At 40.1% G+C, this 24,208-nt stretch overlaps 1 protein-coding gene across 4 annotated transcripts in view; it reads left to right on the top strand.

Annotated features, from left to right (window-relative positions):
• DLG2 (discs large MAGUK scaffold protein 2) overlaps positions 1–24,208 on the top strand; it is a 993,549-nt gene that overhangs the window by 352,451 nt on the left and 616,890 nt on the right. Inside the window, exon 1 of one of the 4 annotated variants that reach the window (XM_066175634.1) lies at positions 16,015–16,116. The exons of the other annotated variants lie outside the window; for them this stretch is intronic. Coding sequence (XP_066031731.1) covers positions 16,015–16,116 — 102 coding nt within the window. Of the gene's footprint in view, positions 1–16,014; positions 16,117–24,208 lie in introns of those variants that run through there. 4 annotated transcript variants of the gene reach the window in all.

Below are 24,208 nucleotides of genomic sequence, written 5' to 3' on the forward strand. Positions count from 1 at the left end.
AAATGCAATAGTCTGGAACAGACAGCGCTGTTGCATATCCCTAGGAAAAAAAGGTATAATTACTGGTTGTGGCTGGCAGTTTATCTTATCCAGAAAAGTGGTTTCCTATTAAAATAATAGAATTCCAGCAAATCACTGGAAAAATAAGACAGTATTTGTATTCATAGCTGAATGAATTGGTTTCTTTAAACACTGTAATTTTCAATAATACCTGAAGATGAGGTTTTTAAATTTTAATTAATATATAGATAAATATATAATTTTTCACTTCTCCAGAACAATTTTCAGTGGTCTGACTTTGATTACTATGCCTTTGGGGTGGCATTTTCATCTCATGCAGTATAGTACTAATTTAATTCACAGCAATCACTAAACAGCAGAGAAAAAATGTGATTGAGAGTCTAACATTGGCTGGATGTACACTGACATTAACCTTTGAGAAATACAGGAAAATTTATATGTTAGGAAGTGTCAGGAATAACCTGAGGGAGGTATTTATGAGTGGAAAAAGATCTTTAAAACGATAATGCTGAAACCGAGGTAATAATAACAAAAGCTAAAGAGCACAGTTTGCACATTCATCTATCTATTTGAACTCATGGTCAAGTGATGTCACATGTCTGTTGAACATGTGATTTACTGCACCTGTGCTTTTTTCCTGTGCAAAATGTGAGGCAATTTAATTTCGTTTCCAATAAAAGAGGAGTTGGCCATAGATTAGGAGTAAACATATGGAAACAATCAATTTGAGGCAAAATCAATTACTAAATTAAGGTATTTTGTCAATCAACCTGACTCTTGAATGTTTTCAGGCTTAAAACTTGAAAGCAGTCACAACAGGGTACTCTGGCAAGCTACCTTTGCTGAAGAAGGCACTTGGTATTTGAATGTCCCAGAACAAGATGAGAGTCGTGTCAGGCAAACAGAGAATCACATAATCATAGAGTAGGATAGGTTGGAAAGAACCTTTGAATGACATCTATTCCAACCCCTCTGCAATGTTCAGTTTACAACTAGACCCAGTTTTTCAGGGCCTCTCCAACTTGATCTTGAATGTTTCCTGGGATGGGGCATCTACCATCTCTCTGAACAAACTGTGCCAGTTTTACCACTCTCTTTGTAAAAAATTTTCTTCTTTACATCTAATCTAAACTATGGCTCCTTCAGTTTAAAACCATTACCCTTCCTCCTGTGTCATTTTGAGCAAGGCATTAGTGAAAAACACCATTTTCTAATCCTGGAGATTCTGCTTGCCACCTCTCAGCCTCCTTCCAGGACTCGAGTGCAATTCATTCTTATATATGAGGACCCATTTTGATAAAAATCCAGTGTCAGTCTCTCCATGTATATCTTTAGCTTCCCAGCTCATTCAAAGGGCCTTGTCCTCTGGCTGTACATGTTGCATAATGTAAATTCACTCTTTTACTGGCTATTGGAGCCAAAAAAACATTCTGGGCCATATCCCATGACACAAAAATTGCTAGAGATGAAAGTGCACAGTCTGGAAACTACACAGTTGTCCAGTACAATCCCAGGATATTTAGTATCCTAAGACACACACAGAAGAAACACGGATTTCTAATGTCATGGAAACCCAAGATCAAGTGCTGTGATCTGTGGATGTGGCCTGTGTGAGTTGCAGGGAAAGAGCCCTGAAGAGGATTCATTATGAGATATGCTGGCCTCCAGCTCTTGACCTGAGTTGGATGCAGTCGGACATAAATTTTTTGTAAGCATCTAGAGCATGTCTAGAAATCATAAACTTAACCACAATCTTTTTTTATTGTCCAGACATTGAGTTTCACCTTGATTTAATTACTTCAGAATTTATTTGGATTCTTTAATTTCTACAAAGAACCAGTGTCTAGGCCAATACCTGGTAGCAAAAAGTGACAACCATCATATCCATATTCAGAAATAACTTAAGAACCTTCCGGGTGACTACAAGTCCATCAGTTCTTTTGGTGATTTTTTTCCTCAATTGTAGAGTGTTTCATTTCCATCATTCCTTAAATGACTTTCATGGTCACCTGTTCCATAACAATACATTAAATACAGGAAAAGAGGACATGAAATTTTCTCATTATTCCCATAAAGGAATAATTTACTTAACTGAAAAAAAAAATTTAGTTGTCACTCTAAGTAATGCTGTTCTTGAGAATCAACCCTAATCTCCACTATGAAGCCATAAATGGGTGCTAAAGGCTAAGTAGATTATCCTAGGAAAGTCTCCTTGAAAGTCATTTAACAGCTAATCATATGTTAATGTCAAACATTTCCAGTTTCTCATGGGAGAGAAGTAGGCATTCTGCCTGATTTTCCTATTCTGAAACAATTTTAGCAATAAATCCAAATTGAAGGATTCTGCAAAGGTCCCCTCAGAAATACCCGTTCTCTGACATTTTTCCTGATTTTGATTTTATCTCAGTTTGATTTGGCCAAGGACAACAAAGGCCTCACATAGTTGGGAGAAAAAGGTTACATTGTTTTCTTTTTGCTTGGCTCACATAAGAGCCTGACTATGGCACCTACACTGCCCCAAAAATTTTGCAACATGGTTAAGGGGGAAAGACACAGAGCTCTGGGATACATGTGGACCAGTTCAGTCTCTAGTTCAGTCCATCTTCATTTCTTCAGTCTCTCTAAGCTCTATACTAAAGATCATCCTAACAACACCTACTGCATTTCAATGTGAAGACGATCTAGGATAACTGCCCTGAAAATTTTAAGCAGCTCCATGAGGGAAATCTACAGTTGAAGGAAGTGATTTGGGCAGTCATAGAGGCGTGGCTGGCACAACCTGTTTTCCATTTTAACCCACTTTTCCACACTCTCTAGTCATGCCTCAGGAGAATCATATTTCATAACGAGAAACTGAACACTATAAAAGAGTGTAATTGCATCATGATCTGTCTTGAAACCTATATTTTTTCTTTTCCTGAATGAAAGTGCTTTCCTTCCAGAGTGGAAAGGAGCACATGAATGTAGGCAAGATGATGACTCACAGCTGTAAAATCTCTCACATGCATAACGTTCATGAGCATGAAGGCCTGACTGCAGTCAGCATGTGGCTTCAGTTCTTGTAGATGTGTACAAGCCAGATGGGGCACTGATAGTGCATTTTCCAAGGCAGCCCGGCAATGAGCACAGGCTGCAAAACCTGCTCAAGCAGCAGTGCAAGGCTTTGGGTAGCCAGCCCTTATTGGGTAATGGCTCCCATGTCTGTATATTGTTTTCTATACTTTCTCTTAAGTCAGCTATCTCCCCAGCTGGTACCCTTTTATTTATTTATTTGCACTGTAATCCTGACTCTGCCTGGTAGAGCTATATTTTCTAAGGTTTTGTTAAAAGTGATATTTTAGAAGTACTTTGGTCAAAACAATACACAAGTAAGAAGGAAAAGAGAGCGTGACTTTGCAGAGCTGTGAAGTAGGGCAGGTTGACAACAGGGGAAGGGGAAAGAATGGGGGAAGGATACTATGTTTCTTTTAACAGCAAATGACAAAATTCTTCGCCCATTGTCCAAATAAAGGAAGGAAATTGGCAGTTTTCACATTATAGGAAGCTTTTAATATGACATATTTAATCAGCAAAGTGACCTTAGAAATCCGAAAAGTAAGAGTGGCATCTTCTGTCTTTGCTGAGGTAGAAGAAGGAGCTGGAAGAGCCTGCCAGGGTTAATGAGGATCAAACAAGCCATTCCAGACAGCTGGATTGTTCGTTGTGTAAAACCACATTAAACCATGCGGACTTTCCTGTCACACCGTGAGCTGGTCAAGACAACGATGCTTGCTTATGTATTTGTTTATTTATTCAATTTACAAGAGACTTTGGTCAGCACACTCCCTTAGGGCACATATAATAAAAACAGTACATCAATTAAATAGCAATGCTTACAGCATTGACAGAGTGCCTAACAAAGGACTTTGAATTCCTCCAGGCCTGTCCCTTTGGGGAATACTCAGCTTGTAGCGCTCACACATCTGGAAGGTTTGGAGGAAAAAACAGGCTGCCTGAACACATGGATGTACCTTGAAGCACAATTTGAAGGACAGCAGGAGCTTCAACTGTTGTCTTACAGCTGTAGGGGAAGAGAATTCTCCAGTTTGGAGCCCTACCTGAGAGAAACCTGAGATTTTTAAAGCTATTTATGTAGTACAATCACAAGTAGGCCCTAGTGGGTGTTCTTACTTGCCCTGTTTTTTAATTTTAATTTCAAACTTGTTCAGCCTATAAGGGAAAATCCCATGAGATACCAGAATGCATCTATCTAACTAAAAATCTGGGCCTTGGTTAAGAATTTCTACAGCATCAACAACCTGGCAGAGGGGCAGCCTCTGAGGTCTCTTTTATAGCTTTTTGGTCAAGCACACTAAGAGCTAAAAGTGTGATGTTTATTAAGAGTCTATTATAGAAGAAAAAATCCTGAAGAAAATAAAGAGCAAACCAAACAAACCGCTCAATTAATATCAGCTCCCAGCCATGTGGCATGTCACACATGTGTCCCTGCTTCCTACCTGTCTTCCTGATTTTCTTCATTTTATAGAGTTAGAGCTGCCAGTGGCCATGGAGGGATAAACTCAGGACAACTGTTCTGCTTTCCTAATGGCAGTTTTTGTAGGGTGGTGATGGATCCAGAAAGAGTGTCCATCTTGTCCTTCAAGTCATGCAGACTAAGTGGTCCTGGACAAGAAAAGTTTCATTTTCCTTTTCAAACCCTGACTCACTGCCAGCAGGTCCACAGGAATCCATGGGGAAGCCACAGCCTGTCTAGATGCATAAAAAGAAGCAGACAGACAAAATCTGATTAAACCTGACTCTAGACTTTTCCACTCAGATATCTTTAGTCATAAAAGCTACCATTATCCTAAGGGTTAGTGATTTGGTGTGCCTGCTTTTTTAGCATTTCCAACTTGAAATACCCCTGAGGTTGACTTTTAAAAGCAGATGTTCGCTCTTACTTACAAGCAGAATACAGATGTTCTGCACTGTTAGAGTCAGATGAACCTGTAGATGCACCTACAAAATCAGGCCAAAAGATTTTTGGTCCAGTACCCTAAAATCATGGGCTACTTCTGCACCAGGTGACATTAGCCCAGCTTATTTTCTGCATCTCTAAATCTTGACAGGTGATGTTTAATTGCTGAAAGGGTGTTTGCAAAGATCAATTAGGTAATGCCTATAAAGTGCTCTGCAGACATCCAGCACAACCACTGCTGGGGCATAGCACCCCCCTTCCTTGCCATGCTCAGTGGGAGCACTGTTGCTTTAAAAAGGGAGCTTGTCCAAGCTCTCCTCCTCCACTGGATCTAAGATGGATGCTCCTGCTGCAGCACAGCCTGTGAGCAGACTTTGCCCAGCCTGCTTTTTTTGTTTTTCCTGGAAGCTTGCTCCAGACAAGTCAGCTGCACTGCAGACTGAGCAGAAGCAGGAGGGCAGCTCTCCCCAGGTAAGCTACCACTGCCCCAAAGCTGCTCATTCCCGTACCTGGATGGGGCAGCACCAAGGATGCTGCCATCCTGAGAATTATGGTCCTCTCCGTCCGTCTCTCTGGCTGACTCACAACAGCTCTCAGCCAGGCAAGAGTCAAACAGCTCTGGGCCTGGGCTCTCTTGCACTCCTTTCCTGGCTGCCTGGCATGAATTTAGTTATGAGGAGGACAGGGAGGCTCCTGTTCCACAACCAAAGCTGAGCTTGTGCCTGTTCCTTTGTGTTAGCATCGTCTCTGTGGAGGCACTTCTGAATGACGTGGGAGCTGCCTGTGGCACCAAGGACTTGGGGCCATGCTGTGCCTGGCAGCAGCCCCTTCAGCCCGTGCTGGGTGAGGAGGTGGTCTTCATTCACCACACAGAGCTGGGGGTTGGCTCAGGAGGGCTCTGCAGGCTCTTGTAGGCCTGCAGTCACTGGTAGCAGTTTAAGCTCTGTTGGCTCCTTTCCCTCAGAAACGCATTGATTTTCCACTAAGCTCCTCATCTTTGAGGCATTAAAAATGTCATCTGTAGAGGACTGCGCACTGGGCCCTCCAATAACTCTCTTTAAGTTTGTCTTTATTTCACCTCAGTATTCCCCAGGACTCTTTGGAGGACACATTTCCTCAGTATAACATCATTTTAAGAAGGTCTTTCCTTTCACCTTCCCCAGGGTGGTAGAACATTGGAGATAGGAGACATTTCCCACCAATGCCGAGCTGGAGGTGTGATTTTCCTTAATGTCTTCCATTTACAGAACTGTTCCCATTGGCCAACAGTAACAGACCCTGCTTGTACCCCCTAGCCCCAGGGACAGCGAGTGTTTGGGTAGTGCTGTCAGGGTAAAAAGTCCCTGTCCTGGCTTTCAAAAGCATTCTAGAAAGAGAAAGGCACTATAAAGGGCCAGTGGTCAGTGCTGACCGGGAAAGATTGTTTTCACTAGCCCTGTGTTTCTCCCTTGACGTGCCCCAGCAAAGAGGGTCAAGCAGAACTGTGAGGACCAAGGGAGCTCTGTGATGGAGAGTGCCTGGTCCAGAAGCTCCCATGAATGAGAGAATTGATAGGATTCCCAGGTAACTCAGGATTAAACTCGCTTACCTCCATCTGTTTTTTTGTGAGGCACAAGACTTTACAGCTTGTATTTAAAGCCATGGCGTTGGGCATCAGCCCATGGAGGCAGAGAGAAGCTGCTGTCTGTTTCACTTACAAAAGCAACACCCTTCCAGCTTTCTCCGGGTGACCTTTCCCGCTGTGAAAAACTGGTCAGGTTACAGAGAAAGACACACAGGAACTGTTGAGAGAAGAAAAAGTCTTTCGGAAATATTTTTCTTCAGCCAGGTGTCACCTCTGTGTGGGTTGGAGTCAAGGGCAGCTCTCCCTCCAAAAAGGCAATGGTGGGCATTGATGTTTTTTTCTTTGTTGATAGTGGTTGTTTCCCAGATGTGAGAAAGAGATGGTGGATATACTTAATAGAGGGATCTGCAACCTCTGGTCTCCTAATTGCATCTAAGGGGATCCTGTGTGTCCACTGTGTCCAGAGGAAAGATCTGTAGTCTGTCCTTAGCATGGTGAAGTCAGAAATGCCAGCAGAGAGTCAAAGTAGATGTTGTCATACAGATGTTTTTGTTACAATTTTGATGGAAAACTTGATGTAGAATTTAGCTGTGACCGCAATTGCATTTCTTATTTGTGAGTTTTTCTTGGGTTTGGATTAGTGTTTGTTTTTGGTGGTTTTTTTTGGGTTTTTTTTAATGGAATGAGAATTTCATAGCTGAAAAACCATTAAATGCTAAAAGCTGTGAAGATAGTGGCATTTGCCAGAAATGAGAACAGAATTTCCGGTTACAAGAATCTGAAGGAAATCACTGACAATCTTCCTGACTGCTGAGAAAATGCTCACTTTTAATGGTAACTGGGAAGATGGATACATTTATATATAGAAAAAAGTTGTAAAAACCAAAAAAAATTCAAAATCCAAACATCTGGTAATCAGAACTTCCTTCTCTATATGTCAGGGAGAATTTCTCTGGAAAATTTCACAGAGGAACCCAAAGGTGTTCTCCTGCTTTTACCACGTGTGGTGACAACCTGGGTTCAGCTCTAGCATGAAACGTGTGTCTGCTTCTCCCAGCAAGGGTACCTGCACCCTTAGCCAGAGCAAATCTTGAACGCAATAATAAGAAGCAAGTAATATAAGAGTTTACAACATAAGACTTAGATTTAGGCCTGGTGCACTAATTTTTTATGTATTTATCTATGCCTGCAATTATAGCTTAGTTAAATTATATTTTACAATCAGAATAACAGATTTTCTTTCAAAACGCTAGTAATGTGGAAAATTCACTTTTCCAAAGTGTCTACTAGCCTGACCTTCTCATGAATTCTGATGTATCATCGGTTTTATTTTTATTTCTGCTTTCATAAAGCACTTTTCCTTTATGCTTATTATTTCTCTCTAAATAGTAGTACCATATGACACAAGAAATAAAGGCTGGGTTCTGATGGTTCCTCTCTGAGGCTGCCAGCAGCAGTCTGGAGGTCTCAGTACAAGAGATGGTCATACAGGCACAGGTTTTCCACTAAAAGCCAGTTATGGGAACCACATTTGAAAATTAATCCAGGGCCTTACAAAATACATCCAGGAAATGGTCAAGGTAATAGTAATGTTTTTTTTTTACTTGTGGGGATTTTTTGGGGGTTATTCATTTGGTTTCGACTTTGTGATTTTTTTTTCTGTCTCCTAACTTTTACTTCGATCATGAAAGGATTTCACACATAACTCTTAGAAGATAGATTCTTTACTTGCTGTCGGCTGGGTTTGGTCCTATCAGCTTCCCATCAATGTGGGCCATTAATGATCACCAATATTTTAATTCTGTGTGATCCAAAGGCAGCGAGGTCTAAGCAGTGTATGTATCTACGCAGAAACCAGAGATATATTTCTTGAAAGTGGATTTCCTCTTTGAAACGCTTTTTGGCGATACAACGCTGTGCTCCCAGCTAGTCTAAATCCCAGGAAGAATTGCTTCCAAGTGCTTTTTTATTGAAGTCCATACCCTGAGCACTCCAGAAATTGTCAGAGTAATGGCATGTGTAAAGCTCAACATAAATAAATGGCCTGAAAGCAATAACATGAAGTACAAATATTAAGTGTTGCATGTAGTAAGTGATATCCAATTGCACGAATCCCGAATGTGTATTGATTAGCCAGGAAGCAGGGAAAGATGGAATGGTGTAGAAATGAATCCCAGAGTGAGTCTCAGTGAAAAATGAAAGGCTGTTGCAAACCTAATGTAAAAAACTTGGACTATATTTAGAGAATTACTGTAAGCGAGAGATGGGAGGAATTATTCTGCAGGGCAGTGTCACCATTTGGATGCACACTTTGAGAGGAATGGGGAGATTTAGAGGAAAACTCCAAGGTCGTTAAGGGTTTTATAGTGTATGAGCTATGGTACAGTTTGAAAGAATTAAGTAGAACAAGTTGAGATAATCAATGGCCATCTTCAAATGTGTAGAAGCTGTTTTTATAAGAATGACTGAGATCTATTATGCTACATCTTTTCATAGTGGAAAGGAGACCAGTTAGAGAGGATGCATAACTCGTTTATAAAGTCATGACATGGAGAGAATGAATAGAAGTTTAATGTTCCTTTTTCCTTCCATTGCAACATTTTGAGCAAGCTGATAAAGATATCAGGGCCAAGATTCCGAATAAACGAAAAAGAATTAGAAGGTCAGAAAAACTTCCCATCAATGGATGTTATGGAAGTAGAATGGATTCAGGGGGAGGCAGGAAAACAAATGGAAAATTCCTACTTCTTACTGAGGGAGTCTTGCTTGCACACAGGATGTGAGTGCAGAGCTGGTGACCACAAGAAGAGGACTGTGACTGGGCTGATGCCTCCACTCAATGCATAAAGCAAAGATGTGTGTGGTGCAATAACTTCAGTACGCATTGACAAGTAGAGCTGGCCAGTTTAGTGCTAGCAACAGGTTATCAACACAAAATTCCATGTAGACTCTTTTGTAGACTCCCCTCTTTTGTCCCAGCAGCCTGGGACTCTTGCTGGGCTCTTACAGCTACTTACTGCAGCTCTTAGTCCTTGGCGAGTTCTAGCATGTGGTGGCTAAACTGTTAATTTCAAGCTCTCTTAGATGCATGTGTATTACACTATAAACACTCGAAGGAATCAGTAGGTCTACGTAGTGACATTAAAGTAAGGCATATATTTTCTAAATATTCTGTGTGTATGTTTCCACTCTGTGCCAGCAGGATCAGGCCTTTCTTTCTCTTTGTCACAGAAAACCTTAAAAATGCTAATACAAGATATAAATAGGAATCTTCAGATAAGTGGAGCTGTTTAGTATCTGTTGAGGACGGGTAGAAATATGCTTTCTTTTTTCTTTCAAGCTGATATTTTATTATTTTTTCTCCCCTCTCTCATATTTTTTGTTATAAATTTATTCCTGGCTGGAGAAGTTACTTAAAATTATGCAGTTGGTGACTTTGTAAATGATTTAACAGATCAAAATTATTTTCATAAATTATTCAGACAGTTTTTCACTAGTTTCAAATGTAGAACTATGCTGGGAATGTGGCACTTTAGAATGTGTAAACACTTATGAACATGAGTACTTTTTGTGAGAGTATTCCCATTAACTTAAAAATCACTGCTATAGGACGGCGTACTTAGAGATATGGGCATTTAATTGGAAGACATTAATTCCATCTTCAGGTGGGGAGATTGAATCATATGTTTTCCAAGCTGCCTACCACATCTGAATTCTTGATGCATAGGTTTTTGCCAGAGCATCCAATCCATCTTCTGCCTTTCTCTCTGCCTCCATGCTCAGGTTGCAAGGTGCTTGAGGAAAACTTTCTATCTCCATGCCCCTGTCATCTCTAGGTGAAGCGAAACAGCAGGGTCTGCTGTTGGCAGGAGCCAGCTGGCAACTGATCCCTGTCTCCATACAGTGATTTGTGAAAATGAAATCAGTTGTCACAAGCCACTGTGTGAGATGGAGCAGCTGCTGCTCATGACCGTGGAATAGGTGGGTCCCAGCACACCCAATGACATCTCACAGAAGTGGCAAATCTGTCTCTACAAAGCTGTCTCTGGAGCTCTTGCTTCCGTCTCCACCCCAGTGGCCCTATTCATCTCCTCCTCATGGCAGGACCAGCCCAGACCTTCTCTGCTCCTTGAGCCTTTGGGCACACACAAAAAAAGTTGTCTTATCCCTGTTTCTAAAAGTACATGTGAAAGTTCAGTCCTGTATTACCCCTTGGAACCAGTTCAAACACAGTTTTGCATGAGGTGTTGAAAGATCACAAATTAGCAGCTCTTGAGCTGGTATCTGGTGACTTTGGGGTCTTTCCTGGGCAGCCTTCAATCATACGTGCTCACAGCCTGGGCTGGATCAAGGGAAGTGTGACTGGCAGGTTAAGGAAGGCGATTCTCCCCAGCCACTCCACTATCGTGAGACTCCCCCAGAAGTGCTGCATCCAGCTCCGGGATTCCCGGTGAAGAAAAGGCACGGACCCGTTGGAGCAAGCGCAAAAGTGATCAGAGGGCTGGGATGTCCCTTCTGTGAGGAAAGGCTGAGAGTTTGGGTTGTTCAGCCTGGAGGAGAGAAGGCTCTGTGGATACCTTACTACTGCTTTTCAGTACATAAAGAGGCCTATATGAAGTATGGGAGCAGAAATCTTCCCAGGTCCTGTTGTGATAGAACAAGGAGTAATGGTTTGAAACTAAAGGAGACTAGATTTAGACTAGATTTAAGGAATTACTTTTCCCCAATGAGGTGAAACACAGGCACAGATTGCCCAGAGAGGTGGTGGGTGTCCCATCCTTGGAAATAATCCAGGGTAAGGTTGGACAGGTTTGAGCAACTTGACCTAGTTGAAAACATCCCTGCTTGTTGAAGGAGAGTTTTGTACTACATGGCCTTTAACAGTTGCTTCCACCCAAACCATTCTATGATTACTCTTCCAAAGGGAGATGGATTTTCAGGCAAACTAAGCCCAGGCTTCTGATACTCACCAATGACAAACATCAGCAAAATGAAGTCTTGATGTCCCATTGTATACCCCAAAATGACCAGCTCACAGGAAGTGTAGACATAGCTGAGGTCCTTGAAACACCCTAAGTGAAGCATCTCCAAAGACAGAACAGCTGTAAAAACTTTGTTTTTGACTAGAGGTGTGAGACTGTTTTGTTCTTAAGGAACATGTGAGACAGTTGTGTGCAATCATTCCTATTTTGATGGGGGATCTTTTAAGTTTGTTTTATATTTACGCTCTCTGGTTCCCTTTGTATGTGCTGCCTGTGGTGCAACAAGCCTTTTTGCTTTTTCTTTTATCTGATTCTTTGAGAAGACAGCTTCTCTTTAATCACTGTCAGAGCCAGGTTTAGTTTTTAAGCGACTTGATTAGTATTCAGGGACTTCAGAGAACAGCAGCAAAGAAGATGGTTTTGAATTCTAACACAAGATTAGAAGCAAGTTAATAATCATATACCTTGGCCAAGGGTTTATAGATCCATCATGATCTTCTCATATCTAATGGATGTCATAAGGGTTAGTGGAATTTTTAATGGTATAGCAATAGAACAAAAAGTTGAGTAGTGAAAGCACAGAAGGGAAAATGCATAAATCTATACCAGAGTACCCAAACTTAAGCAATCTTCTCAACAAAAATAGCAGAGAATTAAGAAATCCTAAAATTAAGCATCCTAAGATAGTCCAAGGCGAATACCTAAAAATTCTTTGTGACTCTACAGGTCTTTGCTTTTTTCTTTCATTTTTACTTGCATTGATATTCTTGTTTCTCACATGATATGTCAGGTGCAAAGCTCAGCATTGCTATTTGAAATAGCTCCAGTACAAGAGGAGATATATACACGTTAAGTAAGCAAATACCACGCAAACATGATCCTAATATTTCCTGAGATGTAACTCAGTTGCTCCAAGTTAATTCATCCAGTTCCACAGAATGGGGCACTGTGAAAAGCAGACAGACATCTTTGGAAGACCTGTAGCTGAAAGGTTGGCAACTTCCAGAGGGGCTGGTAGAGCAGGAGAGGTCCTATCAGGCTGTGGCTGTGAGCAAGAGGCTGGATAAATGCACTCAAGCCCAAAGAAGGCTGGAGGACTCAAAAAACTGATCCATGGTCTCTTCATAGAGTAACACCCACAATTTGTGTTCTTCTGCATATCCTATTAGCACGAAAATATGGACATAGATTTTCCAACAGTTCTTACTCTTGCAGTATGACTGTGATTTAAATGCCTTTCATGGCAAGTGGCAATATACGTGTGTGTGCGATGAGTGCTGTTGTAAAAAGATAAGATAAAGAAGGATCTCTGTGCAAATGTTTTCTTATGGCATTTTTCTATATGTGATTGTCACTTCATGGAAATAAATGTCTTGGCCAATTGCGACATGGGTTATTATTCAAATCTGTCACTGGAATAAATCTTTCTTTTCTGAGATTTTCCCAAATGACTTTGTGTCAGGTAACTGTTTTTCACTTGAAAGCAATGATTAGCTGAAGTGTGAAGGGATGAATTTTGTGCCTTGCAAAATACTTGGGTGCTTGCAGTTTGCTGCTGCTTAATACTGAAATGAAATCACAGGTGAAACCTATTCTGATGGAGTATCTGCAATAGTGGCAGGAGCTGTTGAAGAAATGGGAATTTTAATGAACAGATATGTCCTCCCATTTGAAAGCATGAGCCAGCTGAATGCAGTAAGATCCAAATGGTCAGAGAGGCTAACTGGCTGTCTTTCCCTTCTTTGAAATTAGAATTTGGAAATAAATGCAGGTGATTTTATATAGGCCATATGCAACTTAATCAGAAATCATATTTGTGTGATTGAGTTCAGTTTTCGATCAGGACATCGTGTTTAAAACATTGAAAAGTACAGATGTGATGCATTTTTCTATAGAAATGCTAATGATTGGTAAAGGTTGGGAGTTACTGCTCACTGAAATCTCTAAGATGGGTGGCTATTAGAAGAGCCAAAATAGTTTAATAGCACAGTTTTCTGGCATTTTATAGTAGTGTCTCCTAAAAATATTGCCATGCCACCCCCATCCCAAATTACTGCTTCTAAGGCCAGTGATGTAGTGAGCTCACACCTTAAGGTAGCACTGTGATTCATGTTTTAATGATAGTGGCTGCTGGCTGTAACTATGGAATGTATTGTCATGGAAACTACGCTTTTCTATATTTACACCAGTGCTGGTTATGCGAGAGACAGTGCTTGAAAGAAAAATCTGTATAATATATAGCTTAATAGCAAGACAGGCAAGCTAGGAATAAACAGATCAAAGATTCAGCAATGTTACAGCTGCTGTTTGTCACCACAGTACTTTTCTAAACAGGCTCAGTTGCTGTTCCAGAGAAGTGCTGCTGTGATGTCACTTTGGGCTTATGGGTCACCAAACTTAGTTTATTGAACAGCTGACTGAAGGGCATCCATGCAGTGAACTCCCATGGCACATGGGCTCATGTCCAGGCTGGTTGGGAGAAAGGTGTGAGCTGGGTGAATTGAGGACAATGGTTTGTAATGATTTGTTATTTGCAAAAAAGGAATCTTCAGAAATGGAACCCAGTTGTGACTCTGTGGAGTAGCTCTATCTGCCACTTCCATCTAGAAAATGCTGTAATTTTACTGAGCTTGGGCTCTTGTCAGCACTAAGTTCAAAAATAGAGAGTGAGAAACAATAGTCAGGAAACATTATTCCAAGCTGAAATTTAACTGCACACTAAAATTGGATAAAAATAAAGTTATTGTGTGGTGCAAGAGTAGGAACAAAGATGTTTAAGAATATTGCTCTTTTATGGCTTTGAACTTTGCAAAGCAGGTGTAAATTATACTGAAGAAATTCCACCTGAAGTATAGATATTTGCATACATGCAGCACACGCACATGTATCTATACTTATATAAACACAGAATCTTAGTAGAAGAGGTTGCCTAAATTAGGGTCTGCAATCTCAGGCAGCTTTTAAAAAAAATCCTGTGCTATTCATCCTCTGTGCTGCTTGATCTGGCTTCACACTGGGACCTCCATTTGCCATTTTCTCTGTTCTGTTGTATAACAAATTTCTACTTTGGGTTTATTACAGAAAACTGTTTCAGTTGTGACTTAAGAACTCACTTGCGATTGCCAGGGAGACAAGCTGCTCTCATTTCTTTAGAAAGAGTTTCTAATTTGATGGGCAGAGCTTAGTGAGTCACAGAAAAGCAGGGTCAGGGCACTGTGAAACAACTCCTTGGTTTACTTTGCTATCAGCTGTGAAATCATTAAGGACATCACTTTACTTTCCATATCATGGCCTTTTCATTTTGTATTTGTCTCTGCCATGACCAAACTTAAACCTGGAGGATACATTAATCCAACTTTTCATATAAATAATCCTCTTAAAAAGCACAGCTAGTGATTTGCTCATCCAAGTGCTTTATTATGCATTTTCGACTGGTGCTTTAACTGAAGGAGCAGTGACAGCTGCAGAATACAAACCAGCATTATGCTCCCAAACTTCTTTAATTATTGCTTTTCTGGTTTACAGCAAGATGTTTGCAGGTTTCAGGATAGCAGTACTAGCTGAAGTCAGTAGTTACAGTGCCTCCAAAGCAGAGTTTAAGGAGGCTTGACTTTTTAGCTTCGTGCTGGTGCATTTTCTGTGTAATTCCATATCCTTATTCAGTGTCTCCTGCAATCCTTCAACCTGTCTATTTGTAAATTTGTGCCTAGAGAAAGCTCCCATGTGGCAAGCCAGGATTGGATAAATGTTGCTTGTATTTCTCTTATTACAAACTCCCAGCATCTGTGATTTTCAGCTCTGAGTACAGTTTGTTTCCTGCTGAGATTCATCTATTTGGGGAAAGCAAAGGTCATCGCTTCTCCGGAGTCGCGACTGATTTGATTCTTTTTCACGGGGAGGCGCTGGGAAGGGAATCCTTACTGGAATGCATATTGATAAAGGCTGAGGATCCTGGCTTCTTAGATAAGTCATTTTTTTTCCTCTTCTCTCCACACTATGACTATGTATTGCAGCAACTCACTGGCTTTTTACCAAATCAGGAGCTGCAGTATTTTTCTTCCGATGGAATAATTTCAGCCCACTTCAGCTAGCATGACAATCTTATGTGATTGTTATGAGTAGGCGTTTACATCCTTTTACATGCTAATACTGCCACACCTGCTAGTTCCCCTCATTTCCATTTCTCTCTCTTTTTTCCTTTTTTTTTTTCCCTTTTTTTTTTTATTTTTTTATTTTTTTTCCTTTCCCCGATGTGAAAACTAATTTCCCAGAGGAAGGGAAATCCTGAGATCCGTGATCATTGTTGCATCGTTGATTCACCAACAAAGAAGGGGATGGCTGAATGGGACCCAGGTAGAGATTCAAGCAGGCTGCTTCTGACCAGCAAGAGGAAAGCTAGCTGTTGAGCAGCATATGTTGCCACTCCATGTGCTGTGTTAGCTACTCGTTTTCAGCCTTCAGTAGGCTGCCACTACTGCAGCACTCAAGGAATGTGCCCTATTGTTAAAAATTCTGACTGCTTTACACCAATGATTTGCCACTGCAAAGTTGCATGCACCAACAACACTTTATCCTTGATGTTTGGATGCAAGGTAGGATGTGGTTAATGTATTTAAATGCATGCTGTAACTCCTTTGAATATCTGTGCTGTTTAATTTCGTGTCTGACTGGAGATTTCAGTGCAAATTGTGATCCGTTGGCTATAAATTAGGGCTCACAGCCGGCATGTTTTAAACGTTAGAAGAGAAAAAAAAATCCGAAGTAAAGCTTTCCTATTTCCCAGGGTTATACGAGTAGAGATTTACATGGGAGAATTACGGATTATGAAGCATTTGTTTTAGAGTTGATTGTATACTTAGCTAACAGTGCTAAGATTGCTAAACCACTACTCTGCTATTTGCCTGGCTTTATTGATTTGGATGTGTATACTGTTATTACAAAAACACAATCCAGCAAGACTGAATGTATTTTTTTCCATTTATATTGCTGATATGGTTTTTAACCAGAAGAGCAATACTGAAGTATACAACCCTGCACTTCTCTGTAAGAAAGAATTAAGTAAGCCCCCGATCCCATTTTTAGATATAGAGGAATCTCTTTAAGTAAGTGATTTCTTCTATGGACTGGACAATCATTTAATTTTCCATTTAAATTTAAATCATAAGGTGGCGCAGTTAGCCAGAGAAGTTTTTTCCAGGCTGTGTAATGCAACCCCATCCCAATTTTTTTAACAATGGTGTTGGATTGGACTTTATTTTTCCCCACATACATCCTGGCTTGACATTTGAGTATAACTGATGTTTGTTATTTTATTGAAATAATTCTGAACTGATGGCATGTTTTTAAAATGTATTGTCTTTGGGGAAAAAGTTTGGTTCTTGGATCACTGGGTCAATCATAATGATTTTATAAGGGGATTACATATTTTGTCCCATTCCTTTTCCTTGTTCTCCTTAAATAATGGATGGCATTAAAACTGTTCCTCTGTCTAAATAGAGTAGGAAATGAGCAGTTATATATATAAAAAAGTAGTGTCAGTAATGACTCTAAATCATTAACTTCAAGCTTGAACTTTAATAATGCTCAAAAATAGCTAAGCTGCAAAAATAAAATTTTAGTTATGCAGTCCACAAACTAGGGAAAACAGTATGCTTTGTGAGTTCCTGTGTGACAGAGTAGACTAAATAAAAGGAAAAAAACTTTATGGAATAGGGTATAGATGACCCAATGCTGCCTAAATGTATATCAGCTAGAAGTTAATGACAGCTCATGTACTGTTTCATGTAATACCCTAACTCAAACTTGGTTATAGTCAAACCCAAATTATTCATGTACCTTCTGCTTTTCCTCCAGCGATAGCCTGTCTATATGTCTGGTTACTGGAGGCTTTCTTGAATCAAAGTTTCTTGTTTCTTTCCTTCTGTTTTAAATAGGCAAAAATATGTTCTATTAATGAAAGGGTTATAATTTAATTGCTGTGTCATGATGCCACTAGTGATATAAATAGCATTAAGTGTTTGTCAGATCAAAAGATTTTTTAAAATTTGCATTCTTTTCATAAGAATTTTTTTTTTAAACTTTAACTTTCAAACCTTAAGTTCTCTTGTTTTCAAATGCTAAATTCTAATTAATAAAGGTGAATTGTTAGTCAGGAGAAATTAAATGCAAGCCACCCTTCTACAAAGGTAGGCCAGTGGCCTAGGGACTAGTATCCAATTTGTATTCCTGCCTGTAAGCATGATTTTCAAAGGATATTCTTTGATGCACTTATGTTCTTTCAAGATTTTCAGATCCTGTTAGGAGGAAGCAAGAGAATAAAAATCATAAATTTCAAACTTTTTTTTTTCCTCATCTTTCTTTAGTGCTTCAGGCTCATTACATTAGTCACAGTCAATGTTTTGTCTTCTTGTGGTGGTGTATGAACTACTTCTCAAATGAAAAATGGACGTGTGGGGTAGTGATCATTTTCAATAAGATGAGAAACACAAGTGAACTTATTTATCTTTGGCTGGTTCAACACGTGTCTGATTAGTACCCTTTGATACTATCATCAAGTGTGCATGAGTTACACTTGTAAATGTACAGAAATCACCTCACTTCAAATACCTTTTTCTTATTTTTGCTTGTTCTGCAGCCCGTGTTTTAATTCATGACTTTTTGCTCTGGATATGTAGGGTTATATTTCCAGATTTATGGGTGCAGATCCATTGTTAACAACCAAGGAAGTGTGAATAAGAAGTAAGACTGTTTCTTTTTAGGAGATGTTTTAGTCACATGGCATGAAGTCATGGATCTAAGCATGCTCATAATATTATGACTTCTAGAATCACGTGGTTCCTGAACTCAGGAAAGAGTGTAATATCCTGAAATGACACTTTATGTTCTGGGTGACAGAGGAGAAAATAGGTCCTCAGAATGTAAAATATAGATAGTGGAATAGACAACAGAGGGATTCAAAGTACAGGCAAGTATTTCCAAGTTCTAAAATGTTATTAACTGACTCCTTTCAAAAGGACAGGGGAAGTTGTAGTAATGCTTACACTCTTGATTTACAGTTTTTAATTTTGTGTTGCATACAGACTTTTTCCTATGATCAGAGAAGTGAGTGAGAGAAATGCACCACCTCAGAACCATCACACCCATTTTCATCAGTTCTCCATGCAATAGTTTTGTGGTCTTCTCGTTCCTAGCAGGTAGAGCCAGGGAGTTAATGTGGTGGGGCAGGAAGAGGGTGCACATCTTACCACACCGTATGTTGCAAAGAAGGTCAGTGGAGGAGCTCTCACTGTGCCTGTGGGAAGCTTTGCTTGTCAGTTTGATTTCCTGGATTTTGTCAGTTTTACTTGTCCTGGACCTTTCCTTTCAATGATGTCCAGTTTTGTGATCCTTGACTTTGAAACTGCAAAGGATTCAGAACATTTTAATTTGAAAGACAGGTCAATGTCTACCTGAACTTCCACAGTTGCACTTTAACACATTTGAACACTTTTTCAGTTTCTAGTGGGGAAGCACCCATATTCCCATCACAGCAGTACAGAGCTGAAGCAGAAAGAGGATAATCAGGTTGTAAAATACAGCCCTCAGGTGCCAGGAGGTGCTGTGAAGAAGTGTCTTGTTCATAATCCTGCAGGGTTGGCACATGACTGTCTCTCCCCTGAGTCCATGAGAAGCTCCACAGCTACTGGACAGATTCAGGTCCACAGATTGAAGGAAGGCTTGTGTGTAAGACCAGACCCATGTTCATGGATCTCTATCGAGAGGAGTGCACAGGCAGATATCAGATTCTCACTGCAGATGCTGAAACTTAAATGCATGCTAAAATGTCAGTATATGCTTACTCACTTTGCTGAATTGTTTGTTCAGTATTGCAGAAGAGTTATCACCTGGCTCTTAATATCCTGTTCATTTTGCTCTTATTAAGAGTGCTGGGAAGTGATTTCAGGTTGACTGACATGTTCCTTAAATTATATTTCAGCCACAGTTCCAACTCTCAGATGGAAGCATTATTCTGCCTTACCTCTTTTACTTCTATATATTGACAATAGATATTGAGGAGGTTCCATGGACTTTTCTGTTTGTTGACCTTGACTAGCTATTTTGATTAATCCTACTTTCCTTTTGATTTAGGTTTATTTTTATATCTGTCCTGGCATAATTTAATTTCTTTTTAAAGAGATAAGATATACTTACCTCTCTTCCCTGTCTCCTTTCTTTTCTCCTAACACATTTATCACAACCAGTCCTCCAGCAAAATAACTGGTTTTGGTAGGGTTTTTTTCGTACTATTTCTCAGTTTTAGCTGAAACAGCCAAATAGTGACATATCCCATTATCCAAGGTGAGGATGTTTTGAAAAATTATTGGAATGCCGAAGATTTTATTATTAAAACAGACAGTAAGTGGTATTACTGAATATCTTGACATTGGTATTTATTATTTTTATCATTATCAAACTCTTAGAAAACTAGCAGTTTTCTGTACTGGTATTATTAGTCTCTTGAATGAACTCTGGTATGTCACTTAGTTCTTAATTGAGAATATTCTCTCTGTTGTCATAATCTAGACCTGGCTATTGCAAGGAGCAGCAGTTTGAGATAACAGGAAAGTAGTTTTCCAACTATGCATGATACACAGCAGACCTGGTCAAGGCCTTGCATGCTTTAACTTCCTGATGTACCCACATGAAATCAAGTGCAGTGGATGCGACTAGACAGAACACTTATTCAAATTCCAAATGATTTTTTGACAATAATCTCCCAGCCTTGCCCATGTATCCTGATTTTTTTGCATTACAGAGGAGGCTTGGGGTGTGGAAACAGGATGCTTTTTTGATGAAACTAAGCAGAAGGATTCAATCCAGAAACACACCAAGTATTCTGCAAAATCTTACATGTATTCAGCTTATAAAAGCAGATTAACACTATTTCAAAGGAAAACCCAAAACACAGGTGTGATGCTGATTGAGCCCTTTTTACCAGCTCTTCATTCTGTGGATCCATTCATGCTGCTTGCTGATGTGTACCTAACCTCTGACTCCACTGGCATATAAAATTTCTGATTTTTTGTGGGGCCAGAACTGGAGAGATGTAAAAATATGACATGTCTGTGGTCATGCTGACTTCTGTAATCCATCTGGTATATTGTATAGGGTTCCAGAACCCTCTGAAAGAGTTTGCTGCCTACTCATGGACAATCAGCAGAGTAAGTCAGCTGGAACATTGCTGCCACTTGCTATGCATAACATTGTCAGTGGCGCTGAGAAACCTACTTCCACATATTATTCTTGTTAGGCTGCTGTGGTGTTGAAATAAAAGTGCTCAGCAATAGAAGAAGCTGCAGAAGAGATGCAGCATTGCCATTGGCAAGAGGCTCTGAGTATGATCACTTGAGTCACAGAGGATTTGTGCATTAGTGCACAACGCTCAAGGCAGGGAGAGTTTTCTTCTCTGGCATTACATTTATGCAAGCTGGACATGGGGTGTAAGCCCATGCAAATTTACCTGGCTGTATCTTTTTATTTCTGTCAGGCATTCACTAACCCCTTGCACTTTAACACTTCTGACTGAGGAAGAAGTGATAGCTCTCCAGCAGTTCCCACTCATCATCAGTGACTGTGGGGAAAAGAAGAACTACACATTTTACTCAAAGGCCATCAGGCCGGGATCTTCTGAGTAGCAGGTAGCAGTTTATGAGGTCATGGGATCCTGTCAGGAGCTCTTCCCAATATTAAAAAAATGTATAAACTGGATCCTACTCTTCAGAACTTCTTGTTCCCCGCCTCTGAGGAGCAATGAGAGGAACTCTGGTATCAGAGCAGAGAAGAGTGTGAATTTGTAAATGATCCTGAGTTTCTTATCTTGAACTCAGTGTGGGTGCTGCAGAAATCGATATTACAGGAGAGGTAGGAGGCAGAGGTATGAAGGTTCAGGTGGGGCAAGTGGAAAAAAGACATGAGGAGGGATGATGCAGATACAGCAATTTAGGGGTAGGATGAGAAAGCAGGGGTCTGGGCAAGGATCCTGAGGAGGTGAGCTGAAAAGGAAGCTGGTGAGGTCTGGCTAGACTGTAAATGGTAAAAAAGTTTTATCATGAACCATCTGAAATTTTGTGCCCATGCCCTCAATCACACAGGAGTTACTTGATCACTGGTTAGGAAATGCAAACAAGTGTTACCATTTTCTCTTATTTGGAGTGAGTTCACTTGCCAGCTGTCACCCACTGCCACTGACCAACATCTGGGAGGGAAATGCTGAGGTATTTTTTTTAAAAGCATCAAGATCAGGTGTTAAAAATTTATGTTTGTATGAGAGCATTGTGTCACTTTCTACCAGTGTCCTGCCCACAAGCTCCCTGTACACTGTGACGGAGACGAGTGGCTGGTAGGAGATTCTCTGAGATAGTTTAAATTAAGAAAACAATGCTAAAAGTGGCTTTTTTAAAAATTAAGGTGTCCTGTTTTGGTTTTTAAAAGTTTTATACACTGGAACAAAGTTCTGTTGAAGGTGAGATCCTCAATCCCTACATCATTTTGAATCAGTGGCCTTGTTTCCCATATTTTTCAGAATAGCTTCTTTTAGCTGCCATCAGCAGCTGGGCACTGGACTGGATGTCTCACAGTGCTTGCTGTCATAGAGTCAGAGGATGGTTCCTGTTGGAGGGGACCTTAAAGTATTACCTGGTTTCAGCCCCATCTTGTTGTCATGCTTCTGTCATCACAAGAACATTCTCAGGTAGTGCAGCAATGGAGTCTGCAAATTACTTATAATTCACCTGGAGCTAAAGGGCACCACGAATGCCCTCTGTACTGTACCTTTGAACATACAGCCATAGTGGGAAATGGGTTTATTTTGAGCTAGCGATAAAGAAGAGCTGTTTGTTGTGGTTCATAAGTACTGCAGAAAAGTTTACCTATGGAAAAAGTAGGGCAGGAGGAACATAGCTAAGGATTACTGAGCATTTTGAAGGAGAAGTTCAGAGTTTTCTCAGACACTTATTTTTTTAAATATATTTTTATTTTTAATTATACATAATAATTACATAAAATGAGGTACTTTCAAATAGAAATGACTTGATGCTCAGCTGCATGAGCTGCTTGATTTTGCAAACTAATTATTGACTAAGAGAGGGATATATATAGACATTCATCTTAGCTGTAAGAGATGTCATAGAAGAGAATGGTGATAAAGTGTTATATAAATATATTTAAGTGATAATAGTAATAGAACTGAAAACTGTCACTGAACAGTTCTCCTGATCTTTGAAAAGTAGCTTTTCTGCTTCCAGTGTAGCTGTCAGAAATATTCTTATTATTAAAATATATGTATTTATTGCTTTCACTTTTCTGATTGTGCTTCGTTTAGCTTTAAGCATTTGCTATAGTATTAATAAACACGAAGGACAGGATTTTTCAAGAAAGCCCATCTGGGGGTTGTGCTGAGTGTAATGGAAACCTGAATGAGAAGAAAGATTACTGGTGGGAATTCCTCTGACTCCCTGTAGAAGTTAATGATCTGTAATCCCAGGAGAGATGGCACAGAATGATCTGAGGAAGTAAAGGCAGTTTGAGTATTCTTTTGAGTTGCTTGGCTCTTGAGTGTTCTGAGAGTATCATTGGGAAGTAAAAATCTTCACCCAACTTCAATGAGGAATTGCACCTGTTAGCTACTCAAATGATCCCCACCAAGCCAGAAAAGTAGTTTTTCTGGGAGACCTACTCTCAGTACACAGGAAAGTTTTTCATTTTTCCTTAGACTGACATTTCAGAAACCTTGATTCTGAGAATCCTGACAGATCATTTTGGTGATATTTCCTTTAGGAGATGCTGACAGCTGTTCAGTGTAATTAAGATGTAATATGCCAAATATGAATGCTCAGAAACTTGTAAGGTGCTGTCAGCACCAAAGTCCACACAGTAAATCACCTGAAGGCTCTGTGGATGTGTCTAATGTGCCAACGCATAGTTGCCTGAGAAGGAATGTAGACATATCATTTATTTGCAGGATGTGAGCTTATTCCCTATGGAAGCAGGCATGTAACTTCAGGCCTTGGACCAGCTGCAAATATTTAGAATATACCTACATTTCCAAGTAAAGGAGGACTAATGATTATACTCAAGTAGTCAATTCCTGGTATTCCATATTGAAAAATTGTTAGATTTTTCCCTTGGCTGAATTTTGTGATGATCCCAAGCTCTTTCAAGACAACTTGTAGATTTGGCTTGAAGGATTGTTCACTCCAGGAACTTCTTCCAGGAAGGAGTATGGATGAGACTGCATCAGGGAAGATTACTTGCAGCCTACAGCCAAACCTCTTTGCTCTGTCTTCCCACCCCTGCCCTTTGCATATTTGATATTTGAAACACATCTTGGTTTCATTTATTAAAGATGCTACTTTAGCAGCCTCAAGGATGTGAGCCTCTCCCAACCACTTGGCCTGAGAACCAAGGGTCAAGCTGAGAAACAGGTTTAGCATAGTTGATGTAGCATAAGGTCTCAATCATGATTCCACCTCTCTGATCTTAAAAAATGTAACCAATAGCCTTAACAGCTCTGTCAGGCTGGGTTCATCTGGACCTGCGACTACCACACATGTGACAGTCCACCTGAAATATACCCAGGTATGCTGGGTTAGAGTTCCAAGCTCAAAACTGTGAGAAACTTGTGCTGAACTCAGGGACCCTGTGTCC

Source organism: Chamaea fasciata, unplaced genomic scaffold (assembly GCF_029207755.1).
Source record: "Chamaea fasciata isolate MVZ Bird 193981 ecotype frontalis unplaced genomic scaffold, bChaFas1.0.hap1 SCAF_2, whole genome shotgun sequence".
In the NCBI taxonomy this organism is placed as follows: Eukaryota; Metazoa; Chordata; class Aves; order Passeriformes; family Sylviidae; genus Chamaea; species Chamaea fasciata.